The 25,309-nt window shown below is 54.0% G+C and overlaps 1 protein-coding gene and 1 long non-coding RNA gene across 2 annotated transcripts; one reads left to right on the top strand and one right to left on the bottom strand.

Annotated features, from left to right (window-relative positions):
• The first annotated feature begins 15,978 nt into the window (after positions 1-15,978).
• LOC133227488 (uncharacterized) lies at positions 15,979-23,683 on the top strand. Its single transcript, XR_009729845.1, has 6 exons — positions 15,979-16,833; positions 18,870-19,305; positions 19,447-19,553; positions 19,738-20,616; positions 21,607-22,829; positions 23,445-23,683. It is a non-coding gene; the product is annotated as an uncharacterized LOC133227488 (long non-coding RNA).
• On the bottom strand, positions 16,832-18,877 carry BLACAT1 (BLACAT1 overlapping LEMD1 locus). Its single transcript, XM_061382004.1, has one exon. The coding sequence runs from the start codon at positions 17,805-17,807 to the stop codon at positions 17,706-17,708; it is 102 nt and encodes a 33-aa protein (XP_061237988.1). The 5' UTR covers positions 17,808-18,877; the 3' UTR covers positions 16,832-17,705.
• Positions 23,684-25,309: the final 1,626 nt, after the last annotated feature.

A 25,309-nucleotide genomic window follows, 5' to 3' on the forward strand; every position in this document is an offset into this window, starting at 1 on the left:
TCAAGAAAATAAGATAAACTGTTAACAGAGTGCTCCAGGAGCCCAGAATTGGAAGTTTCTAAGGGCTGAAAGTTTCATTTGGGCTGAGGCTTCTAGAATAAGCCATAGTTTGCCCTGTAAAAAGAGAACTGGGGACCGTCATTCTGGGATGTGGTGAGCAAGAAGGAAATGAGCCTGGTGGACAGGTTGGGCCAACTTATGAAGACTTCTGTGGCCCATGCCAAGGAGTTAACCCTTCACCCCTATGCACATTTGGAAGTTCAGAAGCAGCGCATGGCGTGACTGTGTTTGACTCTGGGTTGAGGACAATGCATTTATGCGTTTGATACAATTTCAGTTTGAGTCTGAGTAGAGAATGAGTTGGTAGGGCAGAGTCTGGAGGCCTCTTGGGGAAGTTATTACAATAGTCCAGAAAAGAGTTGACTCAGACTGGACCAGGCCAGTTTGCGGGAGGACTAGAGAGAACGACATGTGGTTTGCGAATGGTTTAGGAGCTGGAACAGACTGGACAGGATGTCTGATTGGAGGTTTCCTCTGCCTCCCTTGCACGGGAACTATTTCAGCCTAAATCTTTTGTCTCAGCCATGAGCCTACTTCTGGAGTTTGGTCTGCACAGCACTGACACTTAAATGATTATTCTTTGCTCACCTAGTCAACTCTTGATTCTTCACATTGCTTGAACGCAGCAGCAAAGCAGATAATCCATAACTCTCCGCTATTTGGCTTTGGAATTAATTACACTTTTAAGAGCAAATTTGCCTTCCTAATTAATCTTTCTTAGGCTAGTATTAAAATTAACTAATATTCCTGGAGCCCGTGACAGTCGGGCAGGGGAAGAGGGGAGCAGGGGAGGGGAGGGCAGGGGAGGTGTTCAGCCTTAGGCTGTGAAGCAGGAGAAAGACACGCCACACCCACAGTCCATGTGGATCAGCCACAGAGGCCACGAGCTGCGCCTGGCTCACTGAGAGAGAGCTGTATAGCTAGAGACTCAGGTCCCTTGGGACATCAGTTACTGAACACCTACTGCACACCAGACACCCTGCTAAGACTGAAGATGAGAAGATGGGTAAGGCAGAGTGTCTGCTTTCAAAGAGCTGCCTCTTTAATGGGGACAACAGAGGAGTGAACAATTGTTTAACCAAATGCAGTGAGGGCTCTGGCAGAAGCATCTTCTCCTCAGGAGAATAAGGCATGAACAAGGCTAACGGAAAAAAACAAAACCAAATTTCTGTGAAACAAAGAGAAGAAAGTTGCTTAATTGCCATTTTATAAACACAAAGCAAATATGTTTTTAATAAGATCGAGTGCATACAGTCTCTTCTTTCAGCCTCCAAGTTAGTAGATGCTGCTTATGTGAAGTAAGACAAGATGGATCATTCCCAGTGGTTTTCAAGATACAATGCTCCATCCCCAAGGTTCCCTCCAAGCTGCTGCGGAGGCGGGTGGTGAGCACAGAGCAGCCACACTCCAGGGCAGTCAGGACGAGTCTGCCTCTGCCAGCTTCGCATGTTGGGCTCCTATGAAGACTGCTTTTAAAGGCAGAATTTCACTGCTGTGCAAAGTTAGGAGGCTACCCATCCACCCTGTTCTCTGTGCTGCTTCTTAAAACCGAAATGAATCTATCCTCTAGTTCTCTTATGAAGACAAACCAGCCCTTAAATGCTGACAAATTATTATCTTAAGCACTCCCTTTCTGGTATCCTGTAGGTCTTGCATACGAGATTTATTGTGCATAACTAATGTACAAAAAATGTTGGATAATCTGTGGACAATAGAAAGAGATCAAAATGTGATTTTTGTCTTCAAGGAGATTATGTCTACATGAAGAAACAAACTCCAAAGACATAAGATTAAAAGTAAGAAGTCAAAGTTCATAATTGGATACCAACATAGTACCCAAAAATGTTGCAGAAATTCAGAAGCAGAGGGGAAAAAATCACCCCTGGTTAGGGGTGGGAGGTGTTCAGGGAGAGCTTCCTGGAGAAGGTGAAACTCTGACTGTGTGTGTGTGTGTGTGTGAGTCGCTCAGTCATGTCTAGCTCTACGACCCCATGGACTGTAGCCCACCAGACTCCTCTGTCCAAGAGATTCTCAAGGCAAGAGTACTGGAGTGGGTTGCTGGAACCTACCAAACAAGTAAGGTGTGGGTAGGCAGAAGCAAAAGGTTGGACCTTCCAGGCAAGGACAGACACATTATGGACAAAGACTTAAAGTAGGAATGGGGATTAGAGCAGACCAGCTTCAGCAAAGGATTTGCTTTACATAGGGATGGACACGGTTGAACAAGAGCCCTAGGATTTCCTACAAAGGTGTAGGGCCCCAGGTCCCTTCTGCCTCCAGGAGCCTCCCATTCTGGGGCTCTCTGATGACAATGATGGGTTGTCCCTGGAGGTCCCTGACTATCAGGAAGACTAATCTGACAGTGCAGGACAAGATGAACCACAGGGGAAGAGCGGCTGTGGGGAGGGAGACGTGGGGTCCTTCACCGTAGTCTCCCCGTGAAATGATAATAAACAGTAGCAAAAGCAATGGAGGGAGGCTGCGGACTGCCAGAGTCTCAGCCGGGAGCTCAGGACCCTCCGGAGGAACTTAGAGGCAAATGCAGAGCGATCAGGAGCCGACTCGGGCCAGGCTGCCTCTGCTTCTATCCTGGACCCGCCACCTACTCTAAGCTCTGGGATTCTGTGCCTTGGCTTTCACATCTGTGAAATGGAAATGCAATAAAATTACCTTCTCCACAGAATGCCGCAGGACTGAGGTAATGCACTTCACGTGCTTAATGCACTGTTTTCAATAGTGCCCATAGTAAGGGCTCAGAAGTGTGAGCTGTGAGCGAAGCCCCGTTACTCTGCAGGGGCAGCAGTGGCCTCTTGCAGGGCTCTTGGTGGGGCGGGGACATGGCCTCACGGCCTCACAGCCTCACGGTCACAGCCCACCTCTCCCTGTGAATCAGGGGAAACTGAAGGTAGCTTGTCCTCCTTTAAGGACCTGCTTGTATATTTTGGAGATTAATCCTTTATCTGTTGTTTCACTTCTTATCTTCTCCCACTGCGGGCTGTCTTTTCACCTTGTTTCCTTTGCTGTGCAGAAGCTTTAATTAGGTCCCACTTGTTTATTTTTGTTTTATTTTCCACTCCTTTAGAGGGTGGGTCATAGAGGATCTTGCTGTGATTTATGTCATCGAGTACTCTGCCTATGTTTTCCTCTAAAAGTTTTATATTTTCTGGTCTTACATTTATGTCTCTAATCCATTTTGAGTTTGTCTGTGTGTGTGTTGTCAGGAAGTGTTCTAATTTCATTCTTTTACACGTAGCTGTCCAGTTCTCCCAGCACCACTTATTGAAGCGTCTGTCTTTTCTCCCTTATATATTCTCACCTCCTTTGTCAAAGACAAGGTACCCATAGGTGCGTGGGTTTTCTCTGGGCTTTCTGTTTTGTCCCATTGGTCTATATTTCTGTTTTTGTGCCGTACCATACTGTCTTGATGACTGTACCTTTGTAGTATAGTCTTAACCCTCTTGCACTGTTGGTAGGAGTGTAAATTGATACAGCCACTATGGAGAACAATATGGAGATTCCTTAAGAAATGAGGAGTAAAACTACTATATGACCCAACAATCCCACTACTGGGCATATACCCTGAGAAAACCATAGTTGAAAAAGACACATGTACCCCAGTGTTCATGGTAGCACTATTTGCAATAGCTAGGACATGGAAGCCACCTAGATGCCCATCGACAGATGACTGGATAAAGAAGCTGTGGTATATATATGCCACAGAATATTACTCAATCATAAACAGGAACACGTTTGAGTCAGTTCTAATGAGGTGGATGAAGCTAGAGCCTATTATACAGAGTGAAGTAAGTCAGAAAGAGAAAAAATATCATATACTAATGCATGTATATGGAATCTAGAAAGATGGTACTGATGTACCTATTTGCAGGGCAGCAATGGCAATGTCCGCATAGACGGCAGACTTGTGGACACAGTGGGGGAAGGGGAGGATGGGACAAATTGAGTGAGCAGCACACAAACACAGGCGTTACTATGCGGGGATCTGCTCTATGACACAGGGCGCTCAAGCTAGCACTCTGTGACGACTTAGAAGAGTGAGATGGGGGTGGGAGCTGGGGGGTAGGGTCAAGAGGGAGGGGATTTGTATGCCTATAGATGACAATGAATTTAAATAAAAAGGCCAGTCAGGGATCTGCTTTTACTCTAAGGGACATTTGAGAGAGAGAGAATGCACTGGAGGGAATGGGCTCACATCACAGGGAGAGAGTGTTGTTCAGCGGAAGGAACAACTCACAAAAGAGAGACCAAATTTAATAAAAGATGAGACAAACCAAGATGAAGAGGGCATGGTGGGACATCCATTCCTGCCCCTAAAACCAAGGAGAGGTGAATTCTCACAGCTTGAAGGAGACTGTATCGGCAAGGGTTTGAAGACAGGCACAGAAAGATAATCAAGGTAGAAGCAAAGGAAAAAAGTGGGAGCATAAAACGGAACCAAGAACGAGGCTAAGAGAGATGGAAACCCTAATGGCCTAAATATCCTTTTACAGTCCTTGCAGGAGAAGCTCTAAGCTGACCCTGCTTTCCAGCAGCCACACACACAGACACACACACACACATCTACAATTCTACACTGGTAAAATGAAAACAGAAAACTGTTCCAGCGAATTCTGAGTCTTCCTGATGCTGACAAGTGTGGCTGTTTCACGGGGATCCTCTCAATGTGCAAAGCAATGAGGTGACTGCTGAGGGTGAGGCCGGAAGCCTGGCAGGGGCTGGAGAGTGAAGGGCGTGAGAAAGAAGAGCACCGAGGCTTTACCCTGAGGACAGTGGGAGCCACTGAAGGTTTTACAATTTTTTTTTTTTTTTGCTTCCACAGTTTTCAAATTCAATTTACTTTAAACGGTCTCAAACAGTAGTAAATTACAAGCAAGTAAAGTGCAAGTATGATAAAATCCACACATACCCTTCACGCTGCTTCAACAGTTGCCAGCGTTTTGCCTCACCAAAGGGCTCTGAGCAGAGGAATGACTCGGTGACACCGATGTTGGAGGAAGATGCCTCTAAACGTGACGGAAAGAGAAGAGCAGGGCAGGGCTGGGCTACCATGAGGTGGTGGCAAGCTATTCACTCACTGATTCATTCATTCCTTCAACAAACATTTCCACCACATGCCTGGCACTGTTCTTGGTGCTGAGGATTTAAGGTAAATAAAGCAGATGGGGTTCCTGTCCTGCTAGAGCTTGTGCTCCTAGAGGGGAAAGCAGAGAAACAAGCAAATGGAGTGAGGAGGGGATTCAAGAGCGTGACGATGAGACTGACAGGCGACAGAGAAGGACTTGGGAGGGGAGGGCCTAACTGCTAGAACGGGCGGCCAGGGATGGTCACGTGCAGCTGGGGCACCACGAGGGCGGCTGGAGAAGCGCCAGTGCAAGGGCGGTAGAGACAAGATCCAAGGGCGAGGTGAGACGAGATGACAGCTTGCACCAAGTTGCTGGCCGTAGAGATGGAAGCAGGTAGTTTCAAGGGAGATTTAGGAAGGAGAGCCCACAGGCATGGTGATGGGTTTAATGTGGGGGCGGGGGTGGAGAGTGGGGGGACGTCAAGATGACACTCTGGCTTGAGTTGAAGGAACAGTTCTGGCTTGAACAAGGGTGCCCATCACGGGGTCATGGAGGAGTGATGGAAAAAGTCCAGGTGGCCCCTTCACAGCCTTTCAAAATGACCTGGAAAGGTGAAGCCCCTTCCACCACTAGACCCAGTCAAGAAATCAACTATCTGTGTAGCTTTTGGATGGGACAGTTCCTCATGCAATTCTGAGTGATCATACCCTCCACTCCAACCCTCCAAAGTAGGACCAACCTGCCTTCACCCCCCAACCACTGACAAGTACGAAAGGACACTTCTGAGTCCAGCTTAGCTGGCCCGGCCACCAGAGAAGGCTAAGGCCATGCCGCAGCCGGGATGGGACACGGCCCGGGGAAGGGGCGAGCACCGAAACCCCCAGGTGCGGCGGCCAGCAGCTGGGCGAGGCTTTTATCGCAGTAGCAGCGGGCCTCTGAAGCCATGTCACTGTCTCATGCCACCTTAAGGCTTCACTCATCTCAGCGTCCCTTGTCTCAGGCAGGGATGAGGGCTGAGATTTAAAGGGAGCAGGATTTTGCTGGGAGGCAACATACAGGCCTGGCTGGAGGGAAGTCTGGAATTAGAACACAGTTATACCCTTATCCGTGAAAGTGCTGCACTCAATATGCCAGCAAATTTGGAAAACTCAGCAGTGGCCACAGGACTGGAAACGGTCAGTTTTCATTCCAATCCCAAAGAAAGGCAATGCCAAAGAATGCTCAAACTACCGCACAATTGCACTCATCTCACACGCTAGTAAAGTAATGCTCAAAATTCTCCAAGCCAGGCTTCAGCAATATGTGAACCGTGAACTTCCTGATGTTCAAGCTGGTTTTAGAAAAGGCAGAGGAACCAAAGATCAAATTGCCAACATCCACTGGATCATGGAAAAAGCAAGAGAGTTCCAGAAAAACATCTATTTCTGCTTTATTGACTATGCCAAAGCCTTTGACTGTGTGGATCACAATGAACTGTGGAAAATTCTGAAAGAGATGGGAATACCAGACCACCTGATCTGCCTCTTGAGAAATTTGTATGCAGGTCAGGAAGCAACAGTTAGAACTGGGCATGGAACAACAGACTGGTTCCAAATAGGAAAAGGAGTACACCAAGGCTGTATATTGTCACCCTGTTTATTTAACTTATATGCAGAGTACATCATGAGAAACGCTGGACTGGAAGAAACACAAGCTGGAATCAAGATTGCCGGGAGAAATATCAATCACCTCAGATATGCAGATGACACACCCTTATGGCAGAAAGTGAAGAGGAACTCAAAAGCCTCTTGATGAAAGTGAAAGTGAGAGTGAAAAAGTTGGCTTAAAGCTCAACATTCAGAAAATGAAGATCATGGCATCCGGTCCCATCACTTCATGGGAAATAGATGGAGAAACAGTGGAAACAGTGGCAGACTTTATTTTTCTGGGATCCAAAATCACTACAGATGGTGACTGCAGCCATGAAATTAAAAGACACTTACTCCTTGGAAGGAAAGTTATGACCAACCTAGATAGCATATTCAAAAGCAGAGACATTACTTTGCCAACAAAGGTTTGTCTAGTCAAGGCTATGGTCTTTCCTGTGGTCGTGTATGGATGTGAGAGTTGGACTGTGAAGAAGGCTGAGCACCGAAGAATTCATGCTTTTGAACTGTGGTGTTGGCAAAGACTCTTGAGAGTCCCTTGGACTGCAAGGAGATCCAATCGGTCCATTCTGAAGGAGATCAGCCCTGGGATTTCTTTAGAAGGAATGATGCTAAAGCTGAAACTCCAGTACTTTGGCCACCTCATGAGAAGAGTTGATTCATTGGAAAAGACCCTGATGCTGGGAGGGATTGGGGGCAGGAGGAGAAGGGGACGACAGAGGATGAGATGGCTGGATGGCATCACTGACTCGATGGACGTGAGTCTGAGTGAACTCCGGGAGTTGGTGATGGACAGGGAGGCCTGGCGTGCTGCGATTCATGGGGTCGCAAAGAGTCGGACACGACTGAGCGACTGATCTGATCTGATCTGATCTGATCCCCTTATCCAGTGACTTGAGCATGATGAACAGATTAAAAAGGACATAAAAGGCGGCCTCTGAAGACAGCTGGGCAGGGGAGGGGAAAGACCCGAAAGAGCAATCTAGGCAGGAGACCACAGTGGTTAGGGCATGTGTCTGTTCTCTGAAATGACTCCACTCTCTGGTGCCGATTTCTGGCTATCCTCTGTCCTTGCAGCACCTTGTCCTAGAAGGGCCTTTCTTTCCAGCTATCAGGGGAGGGGGGTTGGCAGGGACGGCGGTGGGGTCATCGTCTGGGAATGAATCCTGGACAGCAGGAGGCTGCTGCCCTGACTCCTCGTCGCCCTCATCCGTCACCCAGCGAGGGCGGCGGGCAGCCAGGCTGCGCGGGCTGCCTAATGAAGACGGAGAGGCGGCTCTGGCTGTGCGCAGGGCCGCCTTCCCATCAGCAGAGGTGACATTCCCAAACAGCACTCATTACAGAGCAGACGTTGGATAGGGCTGGGACACATATTGATGGCAGCAGAGCCAGCCAGCGTCTGTCTCAAATCCCACTGCCCCTGAGAGAGCGAGCCAGAAAGAAAGCGTCACAAGCGTCAAACCCGCTGGCCCCTCACTTTGCCTAGAAAAAATTCATTCTTGCCATTGCTGACATTTAAGGCGAAGTCACTCTCTCCACTGCTTGCAGATCCAAGGGGCCTTAGCTTCAGGCCTGTCCAAACGTTGACCAGCACCTTCCTTCCCGGGAGTGGCTATGCTGTGGATGCCCGTGTATATGTGTGTGTGTTGTGGCGGTGGGGGGTGGGGGGGTCCTCAAAATGACAGCTGGATCTGGAGCCCCAGAGGTCCTGCTTTATAGCTCGGTGGATCCAAGATGCAGCTAGGAGGGATGCCGGTTGCTGAGTTGGGGACTGAGGTCATCAGGGGCTGGGGCAAGGGCACTCTCCTTCCCAGGGGCACAGGACAGACCTCCATCCTGGCTCGGGGGGATGCGCGGTCACCCCTGTCGGCTCTGGGAAGGCAGGCATGGCCGGTTTGGGTGTCCACGCCTCCCGAAGGTCGAAGCTCGGGGCAAAGCGGCCGGAGGATGAGGCTACGGCCACACGCCCGGGCTCAGGTACACACAGCCCCCCGGAGCCCCAGCTCCGAGCCGCTCCGCGCGCCCGCCGCCCGCGCTCCCGGCAGGGCGCCCCGCCCCCGCCCTGCTCGATTTTAAGCCGCAGCAGACGGAGCTCGACTTAAAAATAACTATTTTGACAGTTCGGATGTAAATATGTGAGCTGCGCGTGGGGCTGTTTTCCCTGCACACTCCCCCTCACCCTTCGCTCCCTACCCCAGCCCCAACTCGACCGGCGCGCCAGCGACCGGAGCGCGCCGCCTGCAGGACGCTCCCCGAAGTGCGGCGGGGGGAGCGCCGGTCCTCGGTCTCCAGCCCTGGGCGGGGGGAGGGGAGGGCAGGAAGCGGCAGAGGGAGTGACTGGTCCTTGATTGCTCAGCCTGGGGTTGGGTAGGGGAGGGAGAAGGGGAGACGTGGGGAAAGGGAGGCGGGGAGGGCAGAATAAAAGAGGAACCCAGGCTGGGGTTGGAGGGAGGGGGGATGGGGGAGGGGAAGGGAAGGTGGGAAGGGGAGGGGAAGGTGGGGAGGGTGGGGTGGGAAGTAGAGAATAAGTCAGAGGAATCGCGGCTGACTTTTCAGCACACCACCCCACTGTGCTAAAGGCAGTACATGTGTGAGTTAAGGGCAAAATCTGCCATTCTTAGCTAACCCTCTCAGTTAACTCATTGAACTCGTGCTTTATGCCAGGCAGTGAGCTAAGTAAGCATTTTAGCACATGCTGTCTTTTGTTTGATCCTCAAAAAACATGCGGTGGGCATTATTATCTGCATTTTACATATGGAAAACAGAGGGGTGGGGTGACTGAGTTCTCTGGGCTGCCACAGCTAGTGAGGAGAACTGAGATCAGAACCCAAGTCTTATGTTCTTGCCCCCATAGCCAGCTGAGAGGAAGGGAAGTGGAGGCAGAGATCCACCCTTTCAGAAGGAGGGAAACTGGAATTCAGACAGATGGAGGGAAACCGGAATTCAGACAGATGAAGTTACGCGTCTTCCTGGCCACCAACAAGCATCTTAGCTGGGGCAGGGCAGCTTTAGGACAGGCAACCCACGCCTCTCTCCCCAATCTCCTGGACCCTGGCAGTGTGCTGGGACATGATGGGACATCCTTTGGAAGGAAGCTGGGGGGAAAGTACTTGGAGAGAGAAAACAAGAGGGAAGGGAAAGGAGGGAGGAGGTCTAGAGAGTGAAGGAGCTTAAGTGTGCATAGACTGCACACCTTGGCGCAGAGCCGTGCCATAGGGGAAGCTCATTGTCAGAGCTCCCAGCCACCCTTTGCTTCGTCCCTCTTCCCCACTAGGTGCCCCCTGCCCCGTGACCACCAACCCATGCCACCCTGGGACCAGATGTCCACTGACGCTCCTGTGCTTTTCTCCTATCCGAGTGAAACCTGCTCCGGAAGACAGCCTGATGTATTCTCTGATGCTGTGGGGCAAACGCCTGATAACTGCTCAGGGTTCCCCTTCCTCCTGGAGGACAAGCCTCAGGGAGTCAAAGCCTGAAGTGGAAGAAATGTCAGACTCCTGGAAAGGAAAGGAATTTGGGAGCAACAGGGCCCACCTGTGACAGAAGAGGCCCTGTATGGCACTTGTTTGCAAAGTCACCGCATGTGTGTATAACCATGGGCAAACGTCCTGCTGCTGCTGCTGCTGCTAAGTCGCTTCAGTCGTGTCCGACTCGGTGCGACCCCAGAGACGGCAGCCCACCAGGCTCCCCCGTCCCTGGGATTCTCCAGGCAACAACACTGGAGTGGGTTGCCATTTCCTTCTGCAATGCATGAAAGTGAAAAGTGAAAGGGAAGTCGCTCAGTTGTGTCCGGCTCTTAGTGACCCCATGGACTGCAGCCCACCAGGCTCTTCCATCCATGGGATTTTCCAGGCAAGAGTGCTGGAGTGGGGTGCCATTGCCTTCTCCTGCAAATGTCCTAGATGCTGGCAAAGAGAGAGGGGTCCTGGGATCTGTGCTTTGAGCATGCCTTCCTCTCCATCTTTCAAATCTCAGCTGGAAGTCCATTTCCACTGTGAAGCCTTGTCTGATCCCTCCCCACTCTCTGAACGGTTGAGATAGTGTTTGGAGGCCCCTCTCAGGCCCCTGAAGCCTCAAAGCACTTTGCTTGTGCCCTGCATCTTGAATCCTTCAAGTCTTTTTGTTTTATTAAATTGTGAGTTCCTCAAGGGCCCAGACAGTGTGTGATTTCCCCATGTTTCTCCTACGGCTCTTCCCCGAGGGCCTCGCACAGTCAGGACTCAAGTCTGATAGGACAGATTAATAGACAGCAGTATGCTGCACACAGTTCCCCACACGAGGGGCAAGGACTGGGATTCTGACAGCAGAAGCTGACACTCCAGCTGACTCCTGAAGGCTGAGCGGCGTGGGGCATTTATTTATCTCAGACCGTCAGCAACCACTGTTGCGAGCCTGTTACTAGCTCTGCGGTGGCTGCACCAGGAGAAGGGGTGGGCCGCCCCAGGGCATTCAGTCGGCTCTCCAAGCTGCAGCAGCCTGAGACACTTCAGTGCCCCCCTGCCCCAGCTACCCTGGGCGTCACAGGAGGTGACTCTGGGTGAGACCTGATGGCTGTAGCTCTCTGGCCTCCTCAGAGCCTCTTCAGTGATGATTTGAAATCGCTGGCGTTCTAATCAAAGTGGAGTTATGATATAATAATCCTTTTAAAAGACAGTTTTATTGATATATAATTCACATACCGTATGATATAATCATTCTTGTTCCTAATATTATGGCATCTTTCTCTCCTCATAAGTCTGAAAATTCCCATTTGTCCTGTCAATAGTCCCGAGAAGTACACCTAAAGGTCTTTATTTCTCTTGTAAAAAATATAAGCATCTTCATAGCCATGTGCTCATGCTGTAGTCCCAAAGCACTCTTCCTGTTCCCCACATCATCTGCTCCAGCCAGCTTTATCCCACTGTTTCTCTGAGATGCTTGGAGGGAGAAGGGCTGCCTTCCTCCAATTTCTAGATAGCACAAGTGAGGTTCACGGCCCAGGGCTCTGTGTGTCTCCCAAAACCTCCTCCAGGACCCCATCACTTCATGTTCATACTCCTCTTTTTCCCAGTCTCCCTTCTCCCCAACAGAGCTGGTGGAAATAAATGCTTAGCTTTTACTGCTGCAGTGTATTACAATGTGAAATAAACACGGATGCCCCATCTACCCTGACAACATAATTCATTTACTGCAAAGGGATATAATAAAAGTCTGTTTATTACAGCAATTAACAGAGCAGCATTTGCCGGCATGCTTTTCCGAGGCAACCAGAAAAGTGCTTACTCCAGGTGCATAGATTGTGGAAACCATGCATCTTGAGCCAAAATGAAACCCATTAGAGGCTAGGTGAATGGGTCCCAGCCACCCTAGAAAAATTAGCCATCCGGGAGTCAGTTCACCTCAGTGCGAGAGTATGACACAATACGATTGTACTTTACTGGGTTAAGACCTGGGACTTGTCTCCAGGAGCATGATCTTAAGGACATGCAAGAAATGCTCACTCTGAACCCAACTACCCCAGCTGGAGGGCTCAGATCTCACTGGCCTTCAAAGCGTATCAGTGGGGAAGCTTAGCACCATTGGCTCTCAGGGGTACCTTGCCACGGGAGTGGGTGGGGCGTAGGGAGAGGACCAGAGGCTGGGCCAGGGAGGAGAGGCTAAAAAAGCTTTTCATTAAACCCAGCCTTCAAGAGCATCATCAACAAGTTTAAGACTTCAAGCCTCTGGAGAGAGACAGCTGTTGAGGGGTTAGAGGGAGGGAAGGCGACAAACCCAGACTAGAGAATACATGCTAACAGGCTTTGGGCATGAAGACTGGACAAAGGTATGATGCCCAGTTGGCCCAGTTCTTTGGTGGAGGGGCAGAGGAAAGGGAGGAACCGTTAGGTTCCCTAGTGATGTCCAGTACATCTGATTGCTAACTAACCAAACTTAGCTCTCCAGCCCCTTTCAGGGGGCCAGGGGTTGGCTTGTACCAACAGGACATTCTTCAGAACCAGCTCTGGTTTTCCCAAGAAGGGCAGCAACCCCAGTGTGTGGGAAAAACTCATTGCAAGCAGCAGCTCTTCCTTTTTCTCTGGAGCAGCCTCTCAGGGAGACCATGGGGAGTTTTGATCTCACTGAAAACATAAAACTGAGTGCGTAAGCCAGCCAGAAAACAAAGGCTCGCAGGTGCAGAGGAAAACTGCTGTCAGGCAGTCCCCCTGGCTGAGGGTGGCCCAGCGGGCTTTTGTTCCCGCCATTCCGCTTTCCCCTGTCAGGCCTCTGGGAGAAGGTGCTGCAGTGAAGGATGAGGGCAGAAGCCGGCCTGGCCTCTCTCTGGAACAGAGAGTCAGAGCTTTGAGCGGGATGAACAATGGGATAAAAATAGCAGCGTTGCCATGGCAACGAAGGCTGGGAGAGTCCTGAGGATCTCTGGGTCTTGCCATCTCCCCCTCCAGCCTGCCTCCCACCTCTTGGGTGGAACTCAGGGATGGGCAGAGGGAAAAGGGAAGGCTGCCCAAGGGGAGGGAGACAGGAGAGTCACACGCTAGGAAACCCCTGAGCTCTAGAGCCTGAGGTTTCCGCCAGAGCCTGGACTGCCCAGTTTGGGGGCTCTTGGATTTTTAAATTTCTTCCTCAGTATAATAAGTCCAGGGTAGCCCAGATACTGCACCCTCCTGGTGGACGGTCCTGACCTTCTGGGCTCCCCTGTGAACAGCCAAGGTTACTTTTAAGTCTTCACGGTCTGTGGTTCTGATCCCAGGCAGGACTGGCCACAGCAGCCAGTGCAGCGCGCACTGAGGGGGTAGAGGGTTAACGCCCCTGTTTCTTCGTTCAGTGCCTTGGCCTTAGGGAACTGTGTGTCTGGAGCAGGGTGAGGGCAGGACCACTCCCTCTTGCTCTTGCTTCTGTGTCTGAGGGGTTGAGTTTGCTCTTTGGAACAGATTCTGGTTCTTGGTTCTGGTGGTGGTGTCAGCTTCATCACCTGCTGGATACAGTGGCCACCTTCACAGTGAACATCACGCTTTCTGGACCAGCATGCCAAGGAGTCCACCAGACCCAGCAGCCTGAGATTTCCTTCTCTGGTGAAAGCCCATCTTCATGGCTATAAACCAAGTGTCTGTCTGCAAAAGTTCAAGCCACTGCTGGGCACATCTGATATAATGTACGCCTTCCTATGAGGTAGGGAGGAAATGGATCTGGTCACCACCTTTCTTGGAGGCCTGGAGAGCAGAAGCGGGCTGCCGAGGTCAGGAGTTAGCCGTGCGGAGCGTGGGGAGATGCGGGCCACAGCTCTCCATCCAAGGACAGTCAACGCCCCATCCCAGAGCGCTGGGCAAAATGCACGTTCAAGTCTGTAGACAGCAGATTGCAGCCTGAGGCACTTCCCCTTGCAGAAGGCAAGGTAATAACGTGGGCCGGGTCAGTCAGCTTGGAGATGGGGCTCACCAGCAGCTGTGCAAGGGGTTACGTAAAGTGCGGCAGGGAGCAGACCCTTGAGACCCATCTGCAAGGTGTGTGTGTGTGAGAGAGAACGTGCACAGAAGTGGTACTTGGGATGGCCCCGACAGGGCCTGGAATTGGAGTCCTGGCTACAGGAAGGAGACAGAACTGCAGGGCGTCCTGGCTCTGAGCTGCGGGCCAGGGCGGGCGGGATTCTAGCAGAGGCTCTGGGTGCCTTGGCTTTTCCTCAGTCCTCCCACCTTTTCTTAGATCCACCTTATCACTCCCATCCCCTGTCCCCATATTTGCTACATGGACAAAGCACTCCAGCGGGGGCACAGGAAATCTGCCAGCGCTCTGGTTCCACAGCCCTGGGCCCCACTGACCTCCCAGACCCACAGAACCCTGGAGTCTGGAGGGAACTTAGAGGACATTAGTGCAGTTCTCTCTTTACAGTTGAGGAAACGGAGTCCCAGAAACACAGCATAATTAGCCTAAGGCCACACCACTGTCCGTGACCAAGCAGGGCTGGAGCCCAGGAGTCCTGGTTCCCAGCTCAATGTTCTTTGCATCCCACTGTGCTCACTTGTACATACTGCACTTAAATTACTGCTTTTTTCCTCAAAACAGAATAATCTCCCTGTACTGTCCCATTGACTCATATGCTCTGGAGAAGGAAATGACATTCTAAAAAAAAAAAAAAAAGACCTGAGACAAGAAAAAAGACCCCTGGGGGCCCTCCGGCCAGGGTCCCAGACAACAGTCAAGTCATGGGAGCCTCAAGCACCCTTCACTTCTCTTTATCCTGCCGCTCAACAGCCCACATGGAGGGGAAGTGCGCCTGGGGAGGTTTCCCACGTGTCCACAAGGACTCATGCCACGCGGCAAGGCCAGGAGGCCCAACCCCTCCTCAGAACCATCACCTCCTCAAGGTGGGGTCTGGGAGAGAACGCTGGACTGGAGGGAACTGGAAACGGGGAGGACACAAGTACCACCTGATCTCTGGGAAGGAGACTTAGGGCCGGAAGCAAGGCGACAGACCCCGCCCCCCTCCACACACACACACAAGGAACAGGAGGAAGAAGGGCCTGGACTCCAAGTCCGCTGCCGGGGGAGCATGGTCTGTGGATGCCGGGGCTGCTTCTGCCTTGTGGGGTGAAACCTGTGCCCTGGGCTCACCTTCGAGACTCCGAGCGGAGTGAAGTCCCCGTTTCCCTGAGATCGAAACTAAGGGACAGTAGACGGTGGGGTAAGCTGCCAGGAAGCTGCCGCCGCCTCCTACTCAGCTGTTGGGTTGCCTCAACCTCAGCGTGGGACGGAAAAGGGGCCACGGCTTGGAGGCGAGGCCAAGGGCAGTTGTCTGCAGGCACAGCTGGGCCGTGACCTTGGGACCTTTCCATGTTTCCAGAGCGGGGGCTCAAGGTATCCAGTATCCCTCCAGAGCCAAGGGAGTTCCCCTGGGGGAAGCAGCTCTCCCCGAACCGGCTCACGGCCAAACCTCTGCAGCTGAAATCCCTGCCGGGCCTGAGAGCAGAGAAGCTCTCGTTCACCACCCCTCCCGCGTGTTCCCCACTCTCCTGACCTTTCCTCCAGGTCAACCCGTGTGGTCAGGACAGGACACCCAACACCTCGGTCTCTAGGGATACAATTTCATCCTCTGCCACAGAAGTGACTTCGCTGGGGCTGCAGCCTCACAGGCAACTGCCAGAGCTGTCTCCAGCCACCCGGAGGGCTCTGTGGCCTCATACCAGGACCCTGGGAAGCTTTCCTGACCATCTCTTTGCCTCATCTGAGGCCGCTACTGTTCAGGAGGCTGAAGAACCAGGGAGGTTTTCTTCTGTCCCTTGCGACCCCAGTGGCCATTATTACTCCTTCCTCGAGGGAAGGATTTGTTTATAATTCTCTGGATGTAAAAGGAAATAACAGATTGTAGAGGGCTGGGGCTCGGCGGTGAGGGCAAAGGAGGGTGCTGGAGGCTGGGAGGAAAGAGATCTTAAGCTGTGCTCTGGCCTTGCAAAGAGGACCTGGAATCCACCACATCTGCTCAAAGCTCAGGAAATGCCCCTGAGCGTGGGGCTGGCGGGACAAAGGCTGCCAGGATGGCACATGCCCTTGCTTCCAGAAGAAACAGCAGGTCTCCTGCCCTCCCCCACTACCCAGAGATGGGCACATTCCAAGCAGAGGGTGCACAGCCCCTTCTGTGCTGACCCTGACCTCCTCTACCCAGGTCACTTGTTATGTGTCAGCAAGGCTATTTTGTCCCTGGATGCAGAGTGTGTTCCTGGGCTGAGTTGTTCCAGTGACGAAGTAGACGGCAGACTCGCTCAAGACGCAGAATCTGCTTAGCGTGCCTCAGCTGTTGGCTTCGCTGTGTGTGACCCTCTAGCACCTGAGAGGTCCAGACACAGTGACAGAAGGCCAGGTTTCATCAAAACGAGAGGACAGAGGAAGGCAGGCAGAGAAGGAAGGAAATGGATTTTCCTTTGCTTCCCGCCTCCTGGAAACAGGCTGGGAGTGGGGATAGATTCTGACCCTGAAGATAGGATTAGGGGACACGTCCAGGAGGGTATCAGAGTGTCCCCTAAAGGCACCACATGCAAGCATTCCCCGCTATGGCTTCTGAGAAGACAAGGAAGGGACAGGTGAGTGAGGCGAGAAGACGGGAGAGCAAAGGAGGGGCTCGGTTTAGTGCAGGAAAGGGGTCCCTCGGTCTGGGCCTGGAGGGCAGTCCCTGAGGAGGCCCCGCCACATCTGAGCTGCCGTTGAGGAGGCCCAGTGGAGGCGAGTGAGGCCAGGCTGGGCGGAGGTGAGCTGGGCTGGAGGGAAGGCTGCACTCCATGGTGGAGGAGAGTGGGGCAGAGGACAGGCGGCCCGCTGAGCTGAGGACAGACGTCTGTCTCTGTCCCTCCATGTCCCTGTCCCTCTACCGCACTCAGGGGGCCTCCCTGTGGCCGGGCCCAGCGGGACGCCGGGAGGGTATGGAGGGCAGGGGACTCAGCTCCTGGCTGCACTCCCGCAGAGGTGGCTCCGGGCTCACGTCCTGAGATCCCAGGGCAGACTCCATCCTAGGCTAGGAGGGGTCTGCCTCACGCTTCCACCTGCTTGAGGCTTCCCCAGGGTCAAAGCTGCTGGAGTTTCTCTGGCAGAGAGGCCGGTTTCCTATTTTGCAGCAGCTCTCCTGGCCCCAGGCAGTATGTCCCTCATGGGAGTGGTTGCTCTGGGCAGAAGCCTCCAGGGCAGGAAGATGCTTCACTCTTGGGGCCTCCCTGGGGCTTCTCTGACTCTGGAAGGCCCACAGCAGATCCTGGGCTTCCCCTGGTGTGACCGGGGTCTCTCTTCAGGGAGCTCTTGGGACTGGAAACTCAGGGGTAGGAGGCCAGGCCACACGGAGGAGGCTGTTGTCTACAGGTGAGATGGGGTCAGGGGTCACCTGAGAAGAGCCCCGGTCAGAGGGAGGCTTCCTGCTCCAAGCCTCAGCCAGGGGCAGGGGCTGAAGAAGGGCCCGCGGTTCCGCTCACACCGCTGTTTCCCGCTGCCTGTGAGCTTCCTCCTTCTTCCTCTTCATCTTGCAGAAACCGTGGAGGCCACAGAAGCAAGCGAAAGTGAACTGGGGCATGCCCTGGGCCAGGCCGGGGACTACTCACCAGAGATCTGCAGGGAAAGGCAGAGGAGGAAGGGGGTGGGAGAAAGGCAGGAGAGAGAAGCAAGCTGGGGTTCACCCCGGGGACCCCCAAGGCTGCAGAGACCCCGTGGGGCCTCTCCCGGCGCTGAGGGTGGGGCCAGTCACCAAATGGCGGTCTCTGACAGCTCCTTGCGTCCTGGTCTCTGTGGAGCTGAGTCCTGCCTCAGACTGGAGCCGGGCGAGCCCAGGGAGAGGGGGCCCTGGCTGCAGCTGCCTCGTCGCCGCCCACCCTCGGCCTCCCCGTCCCCGCACCTGTGGCTGCCTCGTCCACGCACACCTGCGGCTGGGGGCAGGCAGCACGCCAGCTCAGAGTGAGCTCTGCGCTGTGCCACCGCGGGCATCGGGCGTCCACCGGGTCCTCGGGACCACACAGTCTCATGATCCAAGGGTGGCCTTCGGGGGCCTTGAGGGCAGCCCCTCAGCCAGCACCACCCGACACCTGGCACTGAGTCTTGGATTCCCCGCACCCCTCACAGCCCTGATTTGTCTGAGGCCCTTTGGGAAACCTATGGGGCACAAGAGGCACTTCCCCTGACCAGCCCGAGTCCACACCCTCCTCAGCAGAGAGCAGACAGTTATTTTAGCACCCTGGGCTATTTTATTGAGCACTAGGCAGGGCAGAGGGGTGGGGGTAAGAACATGGGGTAAGGACAGGGCTTCTTCCCTGGTGCAAAAGTCTCAGCCTGAAGTACAGGCTGAGGCTGGATCTACCCCACTGTACCCCTATTCCGGCTGACACGACCCTTGTCACAGGAGGCAGGGGCCCCTCTGGGGTTGGGAGGGGTCATGGCTCCTCAAGGCCAGCTCTCAGTCTGTGAAAGTACCCCCTTCTCCAAACAACAAGGCCTCCCTGGCCGCGGCCACCCGCAGACGCCTGTAGCTCGCTTCTCTGCCCTTCCTCTGGCCCTGGAAGAGCAGAAGGGACAAAGGAAAGCCCCCTGCATGGAAGTCAGGCCCACACACCGGGCCTGCTGTGATCACTTCTCTTTTTGCAAGGAGCGCCAAGGACAGCCCAGATACTGCGAGGAAGCGGCTGAGAACAAGCAGGCCCGCGTCCCTGCCTCGGCCCCTCCAGCTGTAGACAGAGCCCGGGATGGCCAGCCCTGAGTGCTGGGCGCCCGGACTGTCTCCATCGTCTTTGAGGAACCTGGCAGGGCCCAGGTGGTGGCTCTCCGGAGAGTTCCACGGGTCCTGCCAACCTTGCTCCTCTGAACAAACTTCCTTCACGCTTCTCCGGGCAGAGCAGAGTGCCCAGCTGGCTGGCAGGTCCTCCCTAAGCACAGCACCCACAGCGGACTGGGTCCTGTCGGGATTCTCTCCTCCCTCCTGCGCTCAGGATCCCGGTAATGCGGATAATGACTGTAATGAATAGGTGCAGCGCATTTCCAATGGCCAGCTGGGTGGGCAGGAAGCCCAGCTTGAGTCAGCATGGGTAGGTAGACTGGTTATTTAATCACCCGCTTTCCAGCACCAGCCACACACCCACTCTTCTGGAGTATATATAGAGAGCAGAACACAATCTCCAGGATATATATAGACGGAGCCGAGACACAACTACTATATCTATCTCCAGATTCCTCCCGTGACAAACCTAGAGAGACACAGGGATCTTAATGGGGGCTTCGGCGGCCTGGGCTCTATTCTTGGCTATGACGCTGGCGTGTGTATCACCCTAAGCACGTAAGTGCGCCTCTCTGGGCCTTCATTTCCTCATTTCAGTGTTCCAGGAGATTAATCAAGGTTTAACAAATTAGACCCCAAAGCTAAGGGGCTGAAAGGGAATCCCAGCCTGATCAGGAAGAGGGCAGAGTCGGGGGTTCCTTGTAACCAGTAATTGTTAATGCACACACTTTCTTTGCTGCAGGGTGTGGAGTGTATCAGGGGTACTATGGACAAAGTTCAGGAGAAAGTATAGGGGAGGAAGCAGCAGGCGCAACAACCTGATCTGGGGAAGGAATTCACAACGGAATCAAGTCGGGAAGTACCTTTGACCGTGGCTCCCTCACCTCCACCCTCACAGTCTCTGGTCCCAGTGTTCAGAGATCCTTTTCCATCCCCACCCTACTTCCCTTCCAGTGCCTGCTTTCTTCAAAACAGCAAAATGCACACAACCACCCCAGCCCCAACACGCACTCCTAGCTAGGCCTGTGACTGTGCCTCCCAGGGGTCCTTTGGGGAAGATGAGAACAAGCTGAATTTTCTGCGCCCTGTAAGCAAGGTGGGGGATGGGGGAAGGAACCAGGACCTACACGTTAGAGAAAGCAGGGTTAAAAAAGCCACTCAGAGCTGAGCGAAGGGCTGCAACCTGGCTCTCCAGGTGTGGATCTGGGGACCGCCTCCCTGGGAAAGCCAGGTCCTTGTTTCTAAAGGTGGAAGGTATATCGGGGGAGCCTGGTTATTCTGCTCAGGGCTTTGACTGGAAGTGCCTGGCTGGCCTGCCATTCTCTCCTAGGGCATGCAGGGTCTTCACTCCAAGCCCTTTCAGCAGCAAGTCCCTGGGCATCCCCGGTGGCCACTCAGTGTCTGGCCTGCTGAGAGCCCCTTTCTCCTCCCTGAGTCCCTCTGCCCCACCAGCAGGAACCTGGGTGCCCTCTGTGCCCCTTCCTTCTTCTCTTCACAGTAGCTGGAGGGCTCTCCGGAGAAGCCAGACCTTGAAGAACCTCCTCTTCCTGTTTCTAGGGGGAAAGGGTCTGAACGTTTGAAATGAATGGAGTCTGAGAGTCGCAATGACGCCGGCAGCGGGGTGGGCATTCCCCGCTCATGTGTGTGATGGAAACTTCCCTTCCCACTCTGCAGCCTTCCCCTCCAGCCTCAATTCCCCTGCCCAGGAGGGGCACGGAGTTGAAAAACAGCTCCCAAAACTCAGAATAGGAAGGAAAGGGACGTGAACACTGGACAGATGCCTGCTCTCCCATGCTAGGCTGCATCTGACTGCAAGCTGTTGGCCTTGGTTTCCTTCCCATCCTCCTCCCTGGCTGGACCCCAGCTCAGGTCCAAGATGGTCTGGGGTACCGGGCAGACCCATACCAGTCAGATTCTCTGCCAGTCAGCTTTGTGGGGGCTAAGCAGAAGCGCTGCCCACCCCCAGATCATCATCTCCAGCCAGGAGTGTCCCCGCCTCCCTGCCGACCCCTTCCCAAGCCCTCACCCCCCTTCACTCCGAGAGGACCATGCAGACACCCTACATGGTCTTCCAATTCCAGCACCTTCAGCAGAAACGGGGCAGTGGGTCAGAGAGGGCTTGAATGGTGGAAGAACCAGAGGTAGATGGGAGCCAGAGCTGGCCAGAGACTAAGACGAGGAGAAAGCCAGGGTTCCAGCGGGCAGACCACAAATTCTTAGGTGTCTCAAATTTTGGTAATGTCCTTCACCAAGGTGGGCGGGAGTGGGGGTTGGAAGGACAGGAACATATTGACAAGTGTTGAGACAAGCCTGGAATTCTCTGACAGGCTAAAAAGGGATATATCCCTCCCCCCAATTCCCCACCCCCTCACGCCCCCCACCTCCTGAAGCAGGGTAGCTTCCAGCAAGGCACTCCCTTCCGCACTCTGCCCCAGCCCCACCCCAGGTAAAGGGCAGAAGGGGAATGACCCTGAGAGGAGGGGTGCCCTCAGCCTCCAGAGTACTTCCGAGCACCACCCCCCACCCCCTGCCCCTCCCCAGCTCCCCTCAGCACCGCGTCTTTGTAATTAAAATATGGATTCACCTTCCCTCCCCGCGCCATTCATCACAGGGAAGCAGCTGCGGCTTAGCAGACCGGATTTGGGGGATTAGATCGGCGCGGAGCAGACACACCAGGAGAGAGAATTAAAGGGGAGTGAACTGGGATTTCTCTCCACCTCCTCCCCTCTGCCTCTCCCTCCTGCCACCCCAGAGCCTCACACCCCACCTCTTCCCCCTGAGTCTGGCCTCTGTAGGTTTCTGGGAACTGTAGTCTCCAGCCTGTGTTGATAAACAAGGCAGGCCAAGGGTGGGTGGTGGCACAAACTACAGATCCCAGGCCTTCTTTCCAGAGTTGGCAGCAGCAGAGCTGGGCACCAGCCTCCTGTCTCGGAGAAGTTCAGGTCTCCTTGGAGATTAACTCCTTCTTGGCCTGCTTGAGACCGCGTTCCAGCCTCTGGCTCACTGAGCGCCTGGAATCTGAAGCCAAGGTCCCCTTTGCCTTTGCTGACTCGCCCAGGGCAGCCCCCACCCTTGTATCTTGCTTGCCCGCTTGCTTACAGAGATGGAGGGGAAACTCCATCAAGCTTTCAAAACTACAAGGGCAGCCCCTCATTTACCAGTAGTTCTGGGGAACTTGGGGGCCTTAGGAGCTCAAGTGGTCAAAACACTAACAGTCTTGAAATGTCTTTATGCCCTAGCTTCCAGGGTCTTCCAGGCCTGCTTGTCTGAGGGTGGCCCACCCCCAGGGTCATCACAAGAGTGACTGGGGTCATCAGCATGACATGGTGACATGGGCCCCCAGATGTCAAACCTTAACGCCACCCCCTTCTAAAGATGGGACAGAGACTTTTTTCCGATAGTCTTTGCATTCAGAAAGCAGAATTTTAGAAGTCCAACTCCATTTCCACTAAAAACGGGACAAATATGGCCAGAGAGATTCACTTGAATCTCAGCAGCATTAAGCACGGGCCCACTCTCCCAAGGGAGGCCTTATGCTGGGTAGCTCTGAAGACTGTGAAAAAGACTTAGATTGCTCAGAATATTTTAGGTTTCAGCAGTCTGCAGGCAGAGGACTGGATAGATGCAGACTTCTGATCTGCACGTCGTCCGGGAGAGGGCAGGAGGCCAGCTCGCCTATTCAGTTCAGTTCAACGATTATGTGAAATATTTAACTGCCTATCTCTTCCAGGCCTGCCCCACTGGCAGGGGCCAAGAGACAAAGAAGAGAAAGGAGCTGCAGTTTTGTAAACCCAGAAGCACCCAGCCCCAGGCTCTGCAAGGGGGGACTCTCCGGTGAGTGGTGGGCTTGCTCCTGAGCCCGTTAGTGGCTTCGACCCCTCCCTCCTGCTCTCCCGGTTCAGGATTTATTCAGCAAACATTTACCCAGCAACCCCTGCTGAGAGTCTGCCTTGCTGGAGCGTCAGAGAGGGATAGCAATCCTTGAAGGGGTCATCTGTCCCCTTCTTCCCAGGCCCAGCCCAGTGTCCGGCGCCTTCCTGGCAAATTGGGCAACAGGATTCCTGGGAGAGACTCAGCTTAGGCAGGAAGGGGACACTGCTCCAACCTCTGTTAATCTAGGAGACAGGGAGCTAGAGGGAGCAAATCAGGTGCCTGGATGTCCTGGAGGAAGAGCACCACAGACTCATGGGAGGGGGGCGGGGGAAGGAGATGCCGGCCCCCGCCCCCACCCCCTCCACCCCCCCCCCCCCCCCGGCCCCGATCTCTGGCCAAGGGAGCTCAGGGGGAAAGTGGGGAGCCCTGGCAAATCCTCATCCCTGTTCCTGCACCGTCTAAGCTGGGGCAAGAGGGGAAGTGACTGGGATGAGCCCCAGCAAGAACCCAGCTGCCTCGGGCTTTCTCTCGCTTCTCCCATTGTTTTCATTTCCCCCCTCACTTCTGATGGAAAAGGAAAACCTGGGTGATTAGAGCTGCACCTGGGGGCCACTTGTGCCTGGTGAGGAGAGGCCCGGTGTGAGGCAGCGCTTTCCCATGCCCTCGGCCGTGGGCTCTCCCGGCACCCAGGATGACATGGCAAGAGCATCTATTTGAATCCCAGCCCCGCCCCTTTCCAACCACACAAACTTGGGCCAGTTCCTTAGCACCCTGTGCCTTGGATTTCCCAGAAGTAAAATGGGATAATAACAGTATCCTTTTCATGGGGTTGTTTCGAGGATTAAATGAGTTAGTCCAGGTAAGTTAGAATCATGCGTGGTACATGGCAGGTAAATGCTGGCCGGGGAAATTAAGGGCTCTGAGACATTATAAGTAGCTTGCCTTCTGATTCTCAATACCAAACAGATGACCCTCTGATCCTTCAGTGGTCTTAGACAGACCGGGGGCTGGAAGAGGGACCGAGGAGAAGGTGGTTCCTCTGCTCTCTAGCCAGTATTTCCATCTGTTGGCGTCTTTCAGGATGGAGTCAGGCAGGTTAAACACAAAAGCAGAAAGAGCCCTGGGGAGCCCGGCAAGAGGGATGACAGGCAGGAGGGTGGACGGAGAGCAGGCGCCATCCAGAGACCCAGAAGGAGGGCGGTAAGCGCCTGGACTGGGCAGGAGCCCGGGGCTGGGCACCAACTCACAGCCTTCCCAGCTTCATTCTGTTGCTTGAGCTCTCTCAGTTCAGCCCCTGAGAAGTCCTGAGGTCTCTCTCACACAGAAAAAGGCTGAGGATCCCGAGCTGACAGGAGGCGTCAGCAAGGCCAAGAAGCAGAGGCCAGAGTGCTGTGTGGCCCAGCACCCCGACTCCAGCCCCCGCCACCCGCCGATCCCTGAGAGCACAACAGGCCTCAGGAACTTGGCAAAGGGAGAGGCACCGGCCCAGAGACCCCTGCACCCTTGAACGTTTCCTTCTGTGCTGAGGGAGCCTCCCTGGGGAATCCCTCGTCCAGCCTCTTCTTATCAGAGTGAGAGACCGAGTCCAGAGAGGGGAAGTGACTTGGCTAAGGTCACACAGCCTCCCGATCCCAGGTTACCAGACCCCCCGCATGCAGAGCCCCCTCGGTACCTGCTTTGTGGCTGCCCCCAGCCTGGTCCTGGGGGAGACGCAGGTGGTGCGGGAGTAGGCGCGCGCCCCTCACTGTAGCCCATGGCTTTTAGCCCTACATGAGTTTGGAACAGTAATCACATAGGAATGAAAAGCCATAGGCCACAGCAGAGCTGGGGGGAGGGGGCTGTCCAGCGGCAGGAATCTCAAAAGGGAGCTGGGGGTTTCTGGGGAGCGCTCATTCATCTTCCCACAGACCCACCCGCACCGCCATCGCCTGCCTGGATAGGATGTACAAGGGCCCCCCAGGTTACATTCTCTTACCATCCCCCACCACCTGCCGGGGCCTCAGCAGCTTTAAAGCCATCCCAGTAATGAGTTTCCAGTTCTTGCCCTACAAAGGCCCCACACAATGGGTCTCACACTGGGGTATGAGGAGGGGGGGCTTCCTGGCCATAAAGGACCTCCTCAAATGTCCTTAATGAGCCTCCAGCCCCCTGCCCAGGGTCCTTAACTACCTCCTCCTCTAGAGAATAAGGCCGGATATTTCATCGCCACTGCTGCCTGCGCCCAGGACCAGTCCCATACTGGGCTCCCTCCTTACAAAGCTTAACCCTTTCTAGTCCAGCCACCGGAAGCAAAGAGGGCAGAGGAGGGCCTGGGTTTACAGGCGTGAGCAAGTTTCTTAAGCAACCCCAAGGCTGGGGGCCAGCCCACACTTCCTAGACTAGTGCGGGTGGCTAGCAACTGCATCCATTCTTGGGTGGCCCCAGAGTTGGGGAAAGGGATC

The sequence above is a fragment of the Bos javanicus genome, chromosome 16, assembly GCF_032452875.1.
Source record: "Bos javanicus breed banteng chromosome 16, ARS-OSU_banteng_1.0, whole genome shotgun sequence".
In the NCBI taxonomy this organism is placed as follows: Eukaryota; Metazoa; Chordata; class Mammalia; order Artiodactyla; family Bovidae; genus Bos; species Bos javanicus.

What these genes read in the sequence shown, in the direction of transcription:
- BLACAT1 (XM_061382004.1), bottom strand. Translation starts at nt 17,807, where the DNA reads ATGCCCCAGTTCACTTTCGCTTGCTTCTGTGGCCTCCACGGTTTCTGC.